The sequence below is a fragment of the Tinamus guttatus genome, unplaced genomic scaffold (genome assembly GCF_059628265.1).
Source record: "Tinamus guttatus ecotype Peru unplaced genomic scaffold, ASM5962826v1 Tinamus_guttatus_pri_ptg000389l, whole genome shotgun sequence".
In the NCBI taxonomy this organism is placed as follows: Eukaryota; Metazoa; Chordata; class Aves; order Tinamiformes; family Tinamidae; genus Tinamus; species Tinamus guttatus.
Window position 1 is genome coordinate 4228964 of NW_028288923.1, and position 17088 is coordinate 4246051.

A 17088-nucleotide genomic window follows, 5' to 3' on the forward strand; every position below is an offset into this window, starting at 1 on the left:
ATCCCTTTCTAATACAGTACTTTCTGGGCATTATTTGGGTTAAACACAACTATGCTTCAGCAATTTCTCTGGAAAATAGCTGCATTTATTTAGCAATATATGGGCAGAATGATGGTATAATTAATGCTGAAAAATGTTTAAAAGTTTAAAGAATGCATTTCTAGTCAGTTACCAGAGACCTGGCATGCTGAGCCTTGTGAGAGCTGTTCTTACTCTAACAGCTAGCTGGACTGCTTTTCTAACAGTCCCCATCACCGTTCTCAGCTAAAGGAATAAACATTTAAAAAAAAATGACAGAAGGAAAATATCCTTGTTAAGAAAGATCAACTGTAAAGGAAAAGATCCAGTTATAGTTTTTTTTTTTTTTCCTTTAAATTCGCTTCATCCAACTGATACTGAATGACTGAAAAAGACACAATGAAAAAGCCTGAAATTATCACTTCTTAAGGACCATGGAGCTGCAAGCTAGGAGACCAAAGCTCTGTTGTCATAGAAACACAGTAATCATCTGATTGACTTCTCCGGTACTAATGGAACTCTTAAAACAACTGCAAGAAAAAGAGATAGGTGGAAATGCAAAGACTTCATAACACACTTTCTCTTAAAATAATCGTAAGTATTGATTACATAAACCTTAAGCAGCTGTTACATCAACACCTGGGTTTCTCCTGAAACACATGAAATTACAAGCTTCCACATGAAATTGTTAACAAATGAGATTCTAGGCAATAAGACAATGTTCTCAGGTTTAATATAAAAGCCCCAGAGAACTAAGACTTCTAGAAAGGACTCAAACTTCTCCAGAATCATTTTACACAGAAAATTATTAAACAGGAAAGAGTTAATTTAAAGTACAATCCTGTAAAATAACATGTAGGTTATTTCAGTTTTTTCTAATTATTTCGTCATCGGAAAAAGGTTCAGGAAGTCATAAGACAGATTTCATATTATCAGAAAACTAAAAATCTGGTATTCTTTGTTTACAACTATTATACAACTTGCAATTGTGTTCCCATTACTGAATCTTTTGAACATCTCCTCCTTTCTGAGGACTCCTACTAGAATTCTTTCTTTTTTAAATTTGCCCTATAGGAATAAAAACCACTGAGAAAACACAGCTTGATTGTTCAATAACTAGCTAAAAACATCTAACATAAAAAAAAAACCTAATAGGTTAGTTACAAAAGCAAAAAAAAACTGTTGACTGAAATCAAACAACCTTTGAACATTATGCTATAATGCCTATCTCATAATACTGGTATGAGTTGCACTAAATCTCTTTTTAAAACTAAACATAGTATGTAATACAAATTCCAGCATTTTATGAGATTAAATCATAAAAGTTATTTTGACTGGTCATGTACACAGTTCTTAATATTGACACATTATTGTATTTTGCCTGTTATATGTTCTGCATTAGCAAAAAAATTACTATTTTCCCCCAAGTTGATGCTGCTTCTGTTTCTTTAGTTTGTTAGAATTTTCATACAGCAAGCTCCCAGCAGAATTTCTTCTGAAAACAAAAGGTAAGACGGGGCGGGGGGAAAAAAGAAAAAAGAAAAGGCAAACCCTAGAATAATACTAATAAAGCTTTGGTAAAGCAAAGAAAGAGGCAGTGACCATACTAATTTGGTTGAAATTCTAACAATAAAAGTAAGCTAGTAGGTCTAATGTGTTAACACTCCCATTTTATGGGAAACATAATTTTAAAGCACTCTGCCTGGTGAGATTAATTATTTGGCTATCAAGAGAAATTAGGTAATAAAGTACACAGGCGCCCTGACACACTTTCAACATGCATGAAAAGTGCATTTTTCAGAGAGATACAGAGAAATACAGAAAAAGGGTGTAAAAAAAGTGTGAAATACAGAAGAGTTTGCGTGTGTGTGTGTGCTTACTTCTGAGCACATTTATGCCAACTGAGAGACAAACCCTTTCAACTGGTGAATAATTTCCTGTTCAAGCATCCTTCTTTGAATATTTCTTTCCATTTTCAATGATGCCCTCAACCTCAGCATTATCAATACAGTTCTCCCTTACAAAAATGGGAAGGTTAGCGTATTCCAAGTTCAGTTTGGCAAGACAGAAAAAACTATACAGAGACGTATTTTTAGACATGTACACAAAGCATCATTCTATTCAAGAAGAAAATGTTCACTAGTTCAGAATCATACCAAAATATATCTTTGATGACATAGGCGTAACAGCAATCACAATGAAAGCTTTCTTTTTGGCAGATTGCAAGTCCCCAAAACAGGAAAACTGAATAGCACGTGAACTGTCCTTTAGAAATCACTTTCTAAATCCTTCTCTAAAGAAATTGTCCTTTAGAGATCACTTTCACTGCATTTTTGGTTTGATTTTAGAGATTAGTCCTTCTGAGCGGATAGACATCCATTCTTTTGTTGTGCTTTGATTTCAGTACCCATACTCAAAGTAGTTAAACAAAAGTAATTGTACAGTTCTTACTAACCATTATAACCATTATCCCATTAAAAAAGTGTGTGTATATATATATATATATATATATATATGTTTTTAATCCCAGCATTTACTAACTAATCCCATACCAGACACCCCAAGGCTATTTGGAATTTTAATTAATAACAAAATCCAGTCCACTATTACTGCAAGCAATCAGGTCACAAAACACTCCAGTCTACTTGCAGCTACTGAAGAAGCCACTCCTTAAACAAAGTATGTGATGCAGATAATATCATTTGCATGCAAACTTAAAGTTGTCCCCAAATTTTTACCCAAACTCTTTACAAATCTCTCACTAGCATACTAATATTCTCCTTTATATGTCACTTTGCTTACGTTTTGGACATTCCATGCTTTTGCTTTTTCATATTATCTAGCTTTCCTGTTACAACTTATTTCGCAGATAAGCGAAAATTGAAATTATTTGTAAGTTTGCTCAATACTCGCTTTAAATATTTCTCGTTTCCCATCCCTCATACTGGAAGATCTGTTCTAGTACTTATCTTTTCCAGTCATCAGTCTCACACTTCCTGTTAGACTGAATGTAGTTGAAATCCTACAGACTTCACTTAAAAGATGTTTTACATTTTTGTACAACGCTTGGCATAAAAGAACGTCAAATAAAGATTGTAATAATAAATACCATGAAGTAATAACAGAGGCAACGATAACTTCTCCAAGAAGGAGATTTCTCATATCAAATAGTAGTTTTTTTTTTTTTTTTTCTCAGCTGTCATGAATTTTTAAATCTCTATAAAAGAATGCTGCAAAAGTTAGATGCAGTGTCACACAGTGTTTAAGGACATAAATAGAAAAAGGGAGGAAAAAAAATCATGTGCTTGCACAGTTCCAATTCCTTTTAAACAATAGAACAAACTTGCCTTTACATTAACAATATAAGTGGATGCACAGAGAATCAGTAAGTTATTGAAATTCCCAATAATAAACAAATCCTTTGCTTACCCGCCTATCAATATCTGTGGTTTATTTGAATCGGTTGTGACACCAAAGATGTCAGGAATCAAGTCACCATTGAAGCTGAAAATACAAAACAATTTCAGTACAACTTTCTTTATTAGAGGAATCAAAACTGAACATAACATTCTTAAGTCATCCCATTTATTTGGTTAGCATTTTCTCTCCAAGCAATGAAGAATTTCTAGCTGTGCAGTCTTTTCTTGAATTCTGGCTCTTGTCTGGGGAGTTAGCAGTATCTTCTTTGAATATCTTTAATTATGTTACATATTTGATTTCTCAGTTGTGTTTATCAGCTTATGCTACTTAACAAGAAAAATATCTGTTGTCATTTTCCTTTAATATTCTTTCAAATTTAAGAATGAAAAGCTGATCAAAAAAAATCTCTTAGTTCTCTACCCTTCCAACAGAGACAAGCTCATTTTCTCCAACTGCCAGAATCTTAGACAGTTCTTCTTCACATATACCCTAAGTGACAGAGTTTTGATGAATAAGGTTTGAAATTCACCATCAGTAGAACTGATGAAAGGTTTAGTAGTGTAACCAACAAACCAGAATTGCAGCTTACTTGACATGGCATGTAAACTCTAAGTACAATGACAATACAAATCGTTTACAGGCAATAATTTTTGATTTGCATGCACACACACACAAATAAATAGTCCTTTTTTTCCTGTCTAAAACAATAAGCATTGAAACTAAAAAAATAAAAACAAAAGCTTATTCTGTTCTGATGCCAGGATGGTATAATATACAATATTTGTAGAGATGACTGAAATACTTTCATCTTTTGTTAGATCAACTGATGTCATCTCTACTTATAAACCACCCTCTTCTTAAAATATGATAAAAGACAATAAGGGGTATTTCAGGTTTTAATCTTAAACTATATTTATTCAGGATGCTTTTAGTCACTGTTACAAACATTTTTCTCTAAAGAGATAGAATATACTTACTCCATTATTAGAGGCTCATCATTAAAAGTCTTATTTAACACTTTTTTATGATCAAAATCTGAAAACAGAAAACATTCATTTGATTAAACTACCAATATTTTATGACATTTATATACTTAGCTTAAATAGAAATCTTACATTAATTTACAACTATTAATTTGAAGATTGTAAATCAACAGCCATTGAGTATAAACAATTAGATGGCTTCCTGCAGTGCTGTGCAAATTTAAGCTATTAATTCTGAATGGAAAAGGTGAGTCATAGTTCAAACTTCGAAGCTTCTTCCCTCTTTCCAACACCTAAGACTACAATAAATTATTCCAAATTGATCTTAATGACAAATATTGCCATGCATGGCTGCAGTAGAATAGACATATTACAAGAAGCAGGAACTACCTGGGAAGAAGACACTCTCAGAATACTTTTGCAATATGGCACATGAAATTTTTGTCACTGTAAAAGACCATTTCTAACCATATATACTGTGTGCTCAAAATAACTTTAGAGGTAGACTGCCTAACCAGGAAAATTTTAAATTGCAATCAGATCATCTCCTCTTGCACTTCACTTTTACTTGTGGCCCAAACTCCTTGCCATATCATCCCAGCTTCCTTCACCTCTTATATATAAGTTTGTCTTCTTTCTAGCTGCCACATTTGTATGTTAGTGCCTTCCTCTCAATTTCACTGGTCGCACTTTCATTATCTAACCAAGTACCACATCACTTCCCATTAATCTTGCTAAAAAAACAACCATTTTCTGCCTTTTAAGCTTTCTTTTCTAAGTCTGAAAATACTCCATATATTAATTTGTACCTCTCAATATTCCTCTATTCAGGGGTAAGAGAGTGTAATTTTACCCAAATCCTTCATAGATCTTTTCCAATACCCCAGCTTTTTTTTTTTTTTTTTAAACCTGATCCAATGCATTTCCTAGGCTGCTTGCTTCACATCTGAATAAAACCCAAGTAATGGTATCTAAGGCTATCCACCACTTGCTTTACCTATAAATAATTTATACCATTGTTATTTATAATAATGACTGTTACTGAACAGTTTTTAAGAATTAAGAGGATCTTTTCTGTCCTTCAAACTCTAAATCCTGCCTGAAGCCTTTTCCTAGCAAAGTCAATAGAAAACAGAAAAGACTTCAGAAAGTCACACAATTAGCACCTCTACCCTAAGATAGAATTGTTTATACCTTGCATGATAATGGAAGGTATTTTTTTTCCTAAAGTCTTGAAAATTTTCAAGGATGTTGACATGAACATAATGATGAAGCCACAAACAGCAGCTCATTGGTTAGGAAGCTACTCCTAGTTTGTAATATCACTTGGTTATGTCTACTGCATGATACAGAAAGAATCAGCAGAGTCAAAGGAGTTATAACTTTTTGAAAATTAGTTTTAATAAAGTCCAATAAACTTATTTATAAGCAATCTCAACAACTTACCTAATGTTTGGTTGTGCCCCCAGAAAATAAACACTGAAAGTTCATCTTTGCCATGATTTTGAGTCCGGGTAGTTAGGAGGACATCCATTTGTGAATCACCATCATAATCTCCAGGAACTACACTGGTTATTATAATGCTTGGAGGTCTAAAATTAAAACATTGCAAACAACCACACAAACACATGAGTGAAAAATGAAAGGGTTTGTGTTTTCAGAGGCTTGTCATTGCTTCCCAATCATTATCAATTTATGCACTATTTTATGCAAAAGTAACTCTATAATGGTTTATGCAAAAGTAACCCTATACATACTGCACGCATGCATACACACACAGGTTTTTAAATTTAAAATCTATGCTCTTTTAACTGCACTTAAACTTTAGAATGGTACAGCTCTCTATTCAGAAATGCTACAATGCCATTTTCCACATCAATTTCTAAAGCAATTATTGGCTGTACCCCAAAAGTAACTACAGAAACTACAAAAATTTCCCTGAAAAATACATCTCAGAACAGAGGCTAATGCAACTTTACAAGAAGGTTTATCCTAGGATATAGGCATCAGGTGAGTTTACTAAGAAATCAAGCTTTGAAACTAAGTCAACTGCATGGCTACTAGTTAATTGCATGAATGATCAAACTCCTCTCCACAAATTCTCTCTTATGACCCAGAAATCTAAACAAAGCAAAACAAAAGGTATTTGAAAACGAATCAAGAAACTTGAAAGAGCAGCTGAATTCTATAACTGAACAGGCAAAAACAACAGAAGCTGTTCTTCTGGTCATGTTCCCACTGATGGCAAAGATGCACTTTCAACAAAAATTATTGCATTGTTTCATCAGTGAATACTTACTTCATTGATAACCTAACTCTGGGCTTGAAGTATGGTTCCTTTTGGTCTGCCAAAAAGACAAGTAACTCATTTCCTGGAAAAGCGAGCAAGACTTAATGAATAACCCTTAAAGGTTAAAATCATAAATGAGTTATATGTGAAAACAATATATAACAAGCTATTATGTGAAGAGTCACTTCTCACAGTAACAGAAACCTTCGAAGAATTCCCACACAACCACATCTTCCTCCTTCAAATGAAACAGGAGGAATGCTTCTTTACAACAAGATTATAAATCTAAATTCATTGTAAAGACATGCTAATGTCAAGATGCCTTTTGGGGCTTGGTCTTAAAACTTTCTATTGTTACCACACCTACTAAGGTAAAAAAAATGATAATTAGAAAATATTACATGCATAAAACAGCAGGTTACTAGTTCTATACAAATAACTAAAGCTTAAAGGCGCCAAGTCTCATAACACTGACTCAGTCACAGAAGGATCTAATAACTGTTTTCACAAGTTTCTTGACAGGAGCACCTTAAGTGAAGCTCACAGCAGTAATCCACTTCCCTGTAGCATTTCCTCATTTACACATCATGATATATGCTAGTTTAATGTAATTATTTCAGGAAGATCTCTATAAAAAGCCCATATATTCTGTTACACAATAAGTTGAAATGTGAGGAACAAAAATATTCATAAACTGAACTTTACAATATATTTTCATTCAGCAAAGCCCTTTCATTCATGCAATTTATTTACAAAGTTATAACTACAAACTGAAAGACAAGGTCTTTAGTTTATTTCATAACCAAAAAGTTAACTTTAAAGAAAATACTCTTGCCCTATGTAAAACTATTTCAGCACAAACTGAAAATTTTTCTTTTGAATACAAGAATCCTCTCAGAAGTAAAACAAATAACATTTTCAATTTTAAAATATTTTTTTATTCAGCACTCTCACCTCCAGCAAAGCTGCAGACAAGGACTCAGATATTAACATTAAATACCATTAAGAAAAAAATGAAAATGAAACGTCGTAAGAAAAAAACAAAGGACAAGAGGCTAAAAATCTCGGGGGGCGGGGGGGAAGGCGTCTACCCAGGGGGGGCACAACTATCCCAGAGGAATCTGGGGTTTTCCAAGAGCACCGCAGTAAGGCCCTGCCAGCGGGCGCTCGCAGCCAGGGGAGCCGCTCGCGGCCGCTGACCCGCAGAAGGGCGGGGGCTCCCGCCGGGACGCGGGGCTCGCGGCCGGGCCCGCACTCACCGCCTCGCAGCACGAACAGGTCCGTCTGCTTGTCCGAGTTGAAGTCTCCGAAGGCCGCCAGCGTCCCGTGGGCCTCGGCCCCGAAGAGCTGCGCGGTGACATTCTGCAGGGCCGCGGCGGCCCTCACCACAGCCAGGAGGAGGAACAGGCCCCGCGCGCAGCGGCGCCCCATCCTGCGGTGGCCCCGGCCCCGCTCCCGGCCCGGCCCCGCGCCGCGGCCACCCCCACCGCTTTACGACAGCGCCGTGACAGGCTGCGCGGCGGCGTTTGCGGCCGGCTCGGGTAACGGCGGGGGAGGCGGCCCGAGCTGCCCGCCTTGGCTCGGAGTGCAGCGCAGCACCAGCCGCGGCTCCTCCGGGGATGGCGGCGGCGGCGGCGGCAGCGGCCGCGGGAGCGGCCCATATGGCCGACGTGAGCTGGAGGATGATGGAGCTGCGGGCCCGCACTAAGCGTTCAGGTCTGACCTCTCGGCTTGGCTACGGAGGGGCCCGGCGGGTCCTTCTCCTTCTCGCTGCGCCTCTGCCCCCCTAACTGCCCCCTCTCTCTCCTCGGCGGCCTCCCGGCGCTGTCCGCGCTCCCTCCCTCCCTCGGCGCAGCTTCGCGTGTCACTCAGCGGCGGCCGCTCGCGGCCCGCCCGCCTCGCACCTGTTGCCGGCGCGAGGCGGGAGCCGTTGGGCGCTCCCCAACCGCCGCTTCTGGCGCGAGGCGGGAGCCGTTGGGCGCTCCCCAACCGCCGCTTCTGGCGCGAGGCGGGAGCCGTTGGGCGCTCCCCAACCGCCGCCGGCTACGGGGTGCATTGCTGTTCGTGTTACAAAACTCTTAAACGGGTTAAGTATTTTGAAGTTGGCAGCATCTTTACTTTTTACAAAACAGTACCAGCTCTTGCATAATTTTCGTTGGATTATTCTTTCCTAATATATTTTTAATTTTTTTAAAACTTTTGATTTTTTAAGTCAGCTTTTAGAATCCTTGGCCGCTAGGCTCTGGCCTCAGAGGAAAGAGGGATGTTTACTCACTTGTGCTCCCAAGCTAAAGAACCCGTGACTTTTAATTTTATCTTTTTGCTACATCTAATACTAATAGGGCTTTTGTTGCTAGCATTCTAAAGGGAACTGTTTTCCAAATGATCCCCATGGTGTTTTCTTGTCCTGCGTGCTCACAAGCTCAGCCGTAATTTCCTTGTTTGAGTATTTCGTTGGTCCTGTTGCTGTGATGACTGGTCAGACAGGCTGCAGTGTGGAAGTAGAGGAAAATACTGTAGACCTGCAAGGGGGAGGCTTTCATAGTGAAAACTGGTTGATAGATGACTGCTCTGATGTGTATGATTTGAATCATCCACATTTGAATCCTCTGTGCTCAACATCACTTGGTGAAATGCCAATATGAGGACTATCCAGTAAACGGATTATCACGTTGAGGCCCATTTTGGTTATACAGTACTATTCTCTGAAAACTAATGTGTCGGTGTATACCCAGAGCTCTGCAAAATAAGAAGTTAGGCATTGGCACGCATGTTAGGAGTATCTGAATTTGGAATCATAAGACAGATTTCCTTGCAGAACCAGGTCTGTGACTTTAGGAAGGTGGTGTTCAGATGATTTAAAATAATTTGACTTTTTCTTAGCTGCTGCTGGCTTGTATCTTTTTCTTAAATGCAGAAGACAGTATTAGGTCATTGTAGTTCGCTTTCTTCTTTTGCTACCTGTACAATTTCTTGTATAGGTATGTCAAAACTTGTATAGCTTCAAAGCTTTTTTTATTTCCTTGCTGGTGTACTGTCAAAAGTAGTCTTCGTGATGCATTGAAAGTGGTTGAAACCCCCACATACTGTTCACATTGGCTGAGTTCTCTGCTCAGGAGTCCCAGTTTACTGAAGTACTGTGGTACTGTCGATTAGCCATGAAACCTATACTCATACTCATGTGTGAAATGCATGAGTGATTCATGTTTACAGTAGATGGTAAAGTATCATTTAAGACCCCATCTTGCAGGTGGTAATATGTATCATGATGTTTATATATATTAAAATATGAATTACCTTTCTGCTAGTAAACTCAAGTTTTATTTATTATTTTTTTCCCACCCTTTACTTGAACAACAAAATGTTTCATTTGTTGTTTCTGTGACAATTATCATTGGGAGCAGATTATGATAAATGTTCAGTAGTTGGCCAACTTGCAGGCCCTGAAATTTTGGGTTTTTTTTGATGGGCATACATTTCTTTATAAAGATTTGGAATAGGTTCTTGAAATAGCTGTGAAGAATATATTTTCTGATTTTTACATTCAAGACTGGAAGATATTCTATCTCCAATGACTGAGGTACTCAGTACCATAATCAATTAATGCAAAAGAACTTAATATAAATTATCTATGAGGTAAAAGGAGCACTATGCATAAGTAGAATTTAATCTCCTCTTTTCTACTGTTTCTTAGCACTTGCATATATATTTATTAGAGAATATTTTTATTTAATATTCAAGTTGAATATATCAAATAGATTTTGTTCTGCACCTGCTGACTTCAGTAGCAAATATCCCAAATTACATGCCTGTGTAATGTCCAAATGATGGACTTTGCCTAGATTATGCCATTTTCCTTGGATAAGATTTAGTAATATAATGAAACTTTACCATTCTTCCTGCTGTGCACTGCCTTATGTTAATAACTCTACTAACATTGCTTTCACTTAATTTAATGCTGATTGCCTTTAACATTTACTAAATGGTTTTGAAAATTGCTGTAGTTTAGCCTGAGCCGTTTGTGATTAGCTGCACCAATTTGAAATGGCCAATTTGGATGATGACAGAACCGGCTCTGCGCATGCCTTTTTGAGATATGGTAAGTGTGTAGTTTTGTGTTTTGTTTGTGTTTGTGGCTATTTTATTATTTAAAAATAATTGTTATGTTCTGTGTTTCATGTGGTGTTTTAGTTTTGTGCTAACTGTTTTGAGAACTGTACAGCAGAATTTAAATAAATATGTGAACTCAGGGAGTGAAAATCTTCTAAAATTTAAGTCTCTGAGCTGAACTCTCTTCTTTAAGATGATGGTCATGTGAGAGGTGCTCTAAGAATAATATTTGAATTTAATCTCTAGAATAAAACTTAACATGACTGTGTTAAAGAAAAAAGTAACCCTTCCAACAAGTCAGTCCTAAAGCTTGTCCTTTGAAAATAAAGTGGAAATTTTGTGCTGACACAAATTCTACATATATACGATATAACAGACTACATCTATGATATTATATAACACAAGCTAGAGTACTATCAAGAAGTTATTGAGACAATTACTGTTCTAGCTTAGCTCAGTGTACTCTGAAAAGAGTTTGACTAACAAACTCTCCATATATGATGCTAATCTGGGAGAAGTCTCTGTAGCACTTTCTTAGACTGTGCTGAAATACATAAGCAGTATCAATTTTACTGAGAGTTACCAGAGAATTTCATTTATAATGGTAAGGTCACTCGAACTACCTTTCAGGGCCTGTGACATTTCTGTTCTACCTCTGCAATGTCAAAGGATCTGCAACGTGTTGACGTTATAATGAAATTTTTTTCTCATTATTATATTGATGCTTAATACTTGTCTTCTTGATAATGATGCAAAATAAACAGTTTTAATAGTTAAGTGCTATTGTTTTGAAATTTCAGGTGGTTAAATGACAACACAGAGTACTGATTGCCTTCAATGTCTTGGCTCAAATGGTTTCCTTCCTTGCTTATAGCAAGGCTATGTGTACTAGGCTACCTCCTACTGTGGTAGAATTTGGCATTTTGGTGTATTTTACTTGTGTGTTGGTGTAACAATCAACATTTTGTCCTGAAATCCTATACAAATTCAAACATAGCTTCAGACTGGAACTGTGAGGTTGCTTACCAGTTACTAACTTTTAGAAAATAAAGACTTGATAACTGATTAGTGCAGTAATTGCTATTTATGACAGTTTTATGGGGGTGTGTGTGTATACAGATTTTTGTTTCCTGAAATTTGCTATAAAGGCTCGCTTGATGTTTTCCTTTAACTTTTTATTTTCTGGTATCTCCTTACTCAACTACATGGATGGAACAGATTTAATTAGGACTTTAAAACAGGTGTATTTTGTGGCAGACAACTATTAGAATAAACTGTCCTGTATCTAGTCTCACCCTAAGAGAGTTTGTGAGAGGACTCTGGAGGAAACAGAGAAATGATGTTGGGAGGATATCATCCAACTGTCTTGATTTCATTTCTTAAATAGTGTGATGCAAAGAAATGAAGTCCTCTTTGGTGCCAGATTTCTGCAGCGCAGAAATGATGTTTAGCTGTTCCTTTTGTAACTTTTGTTGCTTGCCCATAGTAGTTTTGGACGATGAAAATTATTGTGTTGTAAGAATCGAGGCTCTTTTGTGTCTCAAATTTGGGGTTATATCTGGAAACTACTGCTACATTAAAGCACTGTGATCAGTTTGGATTCTCATGCTATACATCAAATCTAGAAAGAAATCTGCTATTCTTAGCTATCTTTTCGTGGCGTGTGCTTATTGTAGTTACGCAAACGTACATTTACATTTATTCCTCTTGCTTGTAAAATGTTGGAAATAAAATTCTTGTCTTTTTGCTTCTGTTTGCTTGTGATGACTTTCTGAAATTCTGAAAAATCAGAATAATCGATGCATGCTGAAATGTGCACATCTCTATCCATAGATTATGTCCAGAATTCCATTCTGATGCCAATTTTTCTATAATGTCTGCAATTTCTGCCATCTTCAAGGCTGTTTTGGCTGTTCAAAGCTTCTGAAAATCTGAATTTGTGAGCAAGTTTTCAAAATATTGGCCATGGCTTTTAGATATAAATATATAGGGTAGTTTATAGTTTTTCTCCAGAAAGCTATGCTTGATTACAGCTGGAATAAAAAGGGTGTGGGAAAGTTCAGGAGGACGTCACTATTTTCCATCTCCAAAAGTGTTAGATGTGGAAGTATTTACATTGCTAATAGCTTGTCTCTGAGAACTTCCCATTCTCCTATATGTACTTTTTAAGGAATAAAGCTCTTCACTTTTGTTGGTTTTCTTGAATTTTGAGTTTATATCATCTTTCTGTTTCATCAACAGTTTGGCTGTTTCAATTTATTCAGCAGGTAGTTTCAAACAGCTAAACAAATGCAAATTGTAGATCCTCTGACACTTTTTTTTTTTGTTAAATTTTGCTCAGTCTTCTTTCTGCCCAAAGCTAAAATCTTAATTGCTTTGAAATAGAAGTCAAATATATACTTTTTTGTTCATTATAATTTTATTTTGTTTCTCTGTTGCACACAGAGGGTCATAGATTGTCTGGTAAGTACCTTAAAACTGAATATTATTTTAACCTAGCAGGTGCTAGGGTTAACGGTTTGCAAGAATCAGAGTTTCCAAACTTGTAAAGTACGGTACACTGGATATGTGTTATGTAGTTAATAAATCTAAGAGTTAGAATCTTTTTTATTTTGCATTTGAAAATCTAATGTGTGTATGTATATATATACACACTCCCTTTCATGCTTCTTGTAGCTTGTTATTATGGTAGACTATGTAGTACAAGGCAGTAGTGATAGTACCTGCAAAATGTGGTATTAAAGATTGTCAGAGAATCCATGTAGGACCACAGGAGCCTTCTCAAACTGGAGTGGTTTTGTTTGGGTTTCCTTTGGTGAGAAGAAAGGATGGATATATAATGTTATATAATATAACATAAATGCATATATTTAACTGTTACTATTGCAAAGCAAAAGAAATACTGATTTGGGTGTGGGGTCTGTTGGTTTATTTGAGAGGGGAAGAAGCTTTTCAAATTCCCCTACCAGGGGATTTGATCAATAAAACCTCTGACACCACTGCATGCGCATTGATTTTCTTTGAATTCTGCATATGGACAGTCTCCTGTCTAATGGTTTGGTATATGCTGGGAGTACAGAAGAAGGAACTTGAATTGGAGCACTCTGCTGCATTCTGCCAGAACTGCTTGGCTGTGTGGAATTCCCTTGGCAGTTCATTTCCCCAGGCTTTTCAGAGGGGACACTGGGTAGTCTGGATTGGAAAGGGGACATTTCCATTCTTCCTGTTACCTTGTCAAAAAGCTCTGTGGGAGCTCTGTCCATCCAGAACACTGAATAAACTCAAACTGATTTATAGAAGAACATCATGTAACACTTAAAAATCAAAAATTAAAATTTATTTCACTAATTTTTAAGAAACTATGTATTTCTAACAGGCAGCTCACTTCAGCTCCTGGGAAAACAGACTTTTTGGATGTAAATAGCAAAGTAACCACTATGTGGGTCACTGAGAAAAAAGACTGTGGTTTTGACAGCATCATAGTTGTCATTGTCAACCATTTGTGGCTGTGTCATTCGAGTAGGTTAATCAAGCTTCAGTACTATTACAACCAAGCTAGCTTTTTTGTATGTTTCAAGACATGAATTCAGCTTTTTTGTGGCAGACAACTATTAGAATAAACTGTCCTGTATCTAGTCTCACCCTAAGAGAGTTTGTGAGAGGACTCTGGAGGAAACAGAGAAATGATGTTGGGAGGATATCATCCAACTGTCTTGGATGAAATAGTCTGCCTACACACTTACGTAGCATTTCATATAGCTAAATATCTGCAGGCATTGGAGATCCAGGTGGAGGTCTTGTTTGCATGGACAGGTAAGATGGAAAGAATATGTATGGAAATGTTGTATTCTTTGAGATTATAGAAAGAGTGTAAGATTTTCTTTTTCAAACTGAATTTAAATAAAATGTATGTGTATAGCACAAACATAAAGATACCTTATTACTTGGTTTTATTATTGATATTCAGTAGTATCAAAAATTGTAAAACTAATTCTCATCCTTTTTCTTTCATTTTGTTTCTATTTTAGGTTCAATTTATGAGCCACTTAAAAGTATTAACCTTCCAAGACCAGAGGGGGAAAGTTTGTGGGATAAGTTGGACAATTATTACAGAATTGGTAAGTAAAATTTAAGAATTCTTCCTACTGTGGAAGGCTTTAAGTGTAAATTAGTAAAATATATCCTATAGCTGTAGTCTTTATTAAGATTTTTTATTTTCTTTTCCAAAAAGTGCAAGGATCCATCAGTACAATTCCTTATAAGATTCCCGTGATAATATAATGCATATATATATACACACATACATATACATACGTATATTACTTGCAATCATACATTGCTTGAAAAATCTTGACTTGTAGGTAGTGTTCAAAATTATCAGCTGTTAAATGCTTTCTCAAATGGTAAAAATGGATTCCTAATGGTCTCGGATGTAGAGAATTGTGCTGATCTACTCACAGTTTATAATGCTTTAAGTAGCCCAGGTACGAATTGTAGTTGATGTTTACATGTTAAATATCATTCATCCATCATTCCTTGTCCACCCTTTGCAGTAGTAAACTTTGATTTTTTCCTACTTGAGAACAGTTTCCTAAATTTCTGTTGGGAGTTTGAAAGGCACAAACATGAATTGATTGAACTGTATCTTTTTGATGAATATTAGAAGTATGTATAGGAAGTCCAATCTAGATGTAAGGCTAGGAAGATTTTTAATTAATGCTTGATGATATTTTGAAGAAAGTGCTTTTGTGTCTTAAGTGAACCTGTTAGAAGTGTCATATTCAAAGACCATGTACCTAGTAGCACCCTGTCAATTCTTTAGTTTTTGGATGCGATTCGTAATAAGCAATAATCACAGTAAGTACTATTTACTATATTAATTTTTTGCCTGGCTGCCTTTTGCCAGCCTGAAAATTGTTGTCTCACATATTGCTTGTATGGTTAGATATTGAGTTAAATAATTGCAGCTATCCTTTTCCCTTAATTATCCCCTTTTTTAACACATTGATACAATCTATTTAAATCAGTTTGGGGGCAGTCGACATACTACAGCCTCTTTTCAGAAAAAGGGAAAAATGTTTGTGTGCTGTTAAGTGAAAATTACTGAAAAAAATTCTCTACTGAGTGAGATAAAATAAGGTAACATGGAAGAATATACTTTTTGTATCTCCTTACCTTGTGCATTCCGTAACAGGTTGTTTACATTTTGGTTTCAGTCTGAAAAGCGCATATGAACTGGAAGAAACATTTTTTTTTTCCTTTGCTTTTGCAGTTAAGTCAACATTGCTACTCTATCAAAGCCCAACCACAGGTCTCTTTCCTACAAAAACTTACGGGGATAACCGAAGGGCAAAAGTACAAGACTGTCTTTACTGTGCTGCATGCGCCTGGGCATTAGCCCTTGCTTACAGGTGAATAACTTCTAAATTCATGTTTCTACCCCATTTACCTTCTGCTATGCAATACCCTGGGAAAGTTCTAAGAGACTAAGCTTTATCAAAAATAACTGTGTAACCCTGTAGAGATGTTACACATTTCTGAGTCTCACTAAAAATATTTACATAGCTGCTAGTCTAAAACTGTTACTCTACTTCTATGTTTTTGTGTAATTTCATTGGAACCAGTATGATGAAACAACTGAATTGATGCAGACTCTTAAAAGTAAAGGTTATTGCAGTAAACTATGCTGAAGGGATACTCTTGCTCATTGGAAATATAGAAGAAGAGCCGAAACTGATGTTACAGTCAGTAAAAAAATGGAGTACTCGCAGAACATAGACTCCTTCTATACTAAGCAATAGAGAGTTGGGAAATAACAGTGACCATCCTTGGTTGGAACTAAGAGCTTGAGGCTGCACAAGCAAAAAAAACCACTTGTTTCATTGTTTCATTTTTGTATTTGTTGTAATTATGTAATAAAACTGTTGTGCTAAGCCCATGGGGTATTAGCATCTCTTAACATAATCAGTGGTTGGGTGGTTCTTTTCTAGAACTCTTTAGTATGACTGCTTTTTTTTCATGTGCTATGATTTTTAATAAAAGTTATTGCTAGCTTTTTTTCAATTTAGTTTTATTTTCAATTCAGTATAAATTTATAACATGTTTGGGGAGTGTTTTGCATGAATGAAATCATCAGGATTGTTTACCCACTATATATATAAATATTATTCTTAAAAGCAATGCCTAAACCAAAATTATTTTAATATGAATGTAGTAATGTAATGGCTGTGAATATTGTTTAATTTCATGGTGTGAAAATATTGAGGT

At 36.3% G+C, this 17088-nt stretch overlaps 2 protein-coding genes across 7 annotated transcripts in view; one reads left to right on the forward strand and one right to left on the reverse strand.

The window, feature by feature from the left end:
- ITFG1 (integrin alpha FG-GAP repeat containing 1) overlaps positions 1 to 8158 on the reverse strand; it is a 76783-nt gene extending 68625 nt beyond the window's left edge. Inside the window, exons 1-5 of the mRNA XM_088530885.1 lie at positions 7971 to 8158; positions 6721 to 6793; positions 5868 to 6013; positions 4416 to 4473; positions 3448 to 3522 (exon numbers count right to left, since the gene is read on the reverse strand). Coding sequence (XP_088387011.1) covers positions 3448 to 3522; positions 4416 to 4473; positions 5868 to 6013; positions 6721 to 6793; positions 7971 to 8142 — 524 coding nt within the window. The 5' untranslated portion in view covers positions 8143 to 8158. The remainder of the gene's footprint in view (positions 1 to 3447; positions 3523 to 4415; positions 4474 to 5867; positions 6014 to 6720; positions 6794 to 7970) is intronic.
- A 119-nt stretch (positions 8159 to 8277) lies between these two features.
- PHKB (phosphorylase kinase regulatory subunit beta) overlaps positions 8278 to 17088 on the forward strand; it is a 57440-nt gene continuing 48629 nt past the window's right edge. For 2 of the 6 annotated variants that reach the window (XM_088530869.1, XM_088530867.1), the window contains exons 1-3: positions 8316 to 8427; positions 14850 to 14939; positions 16094 to 16232. In XM_088530869.1, coding sequence (XP_088386995.1) covers positions 8331 to 8427; positions 14850 to 14939; positions 16094 to 16232 — 326 coding nt within the window. In that variant the 5' untranslated portion in view covers positions 8316 to 8330. Of the gene's footprint in view, positions 8428 to 10542; positions 10811 to 13266; positions 13285 to 14849; positions 14940 to 16093; positions 16233 to 17088 lie in introns of those variants that run through there. The other 4 variants (XM_088530870.1, XM_088530871.1, XM_088530866.1 and 1 more) reach the window with 4 other exon arrangements.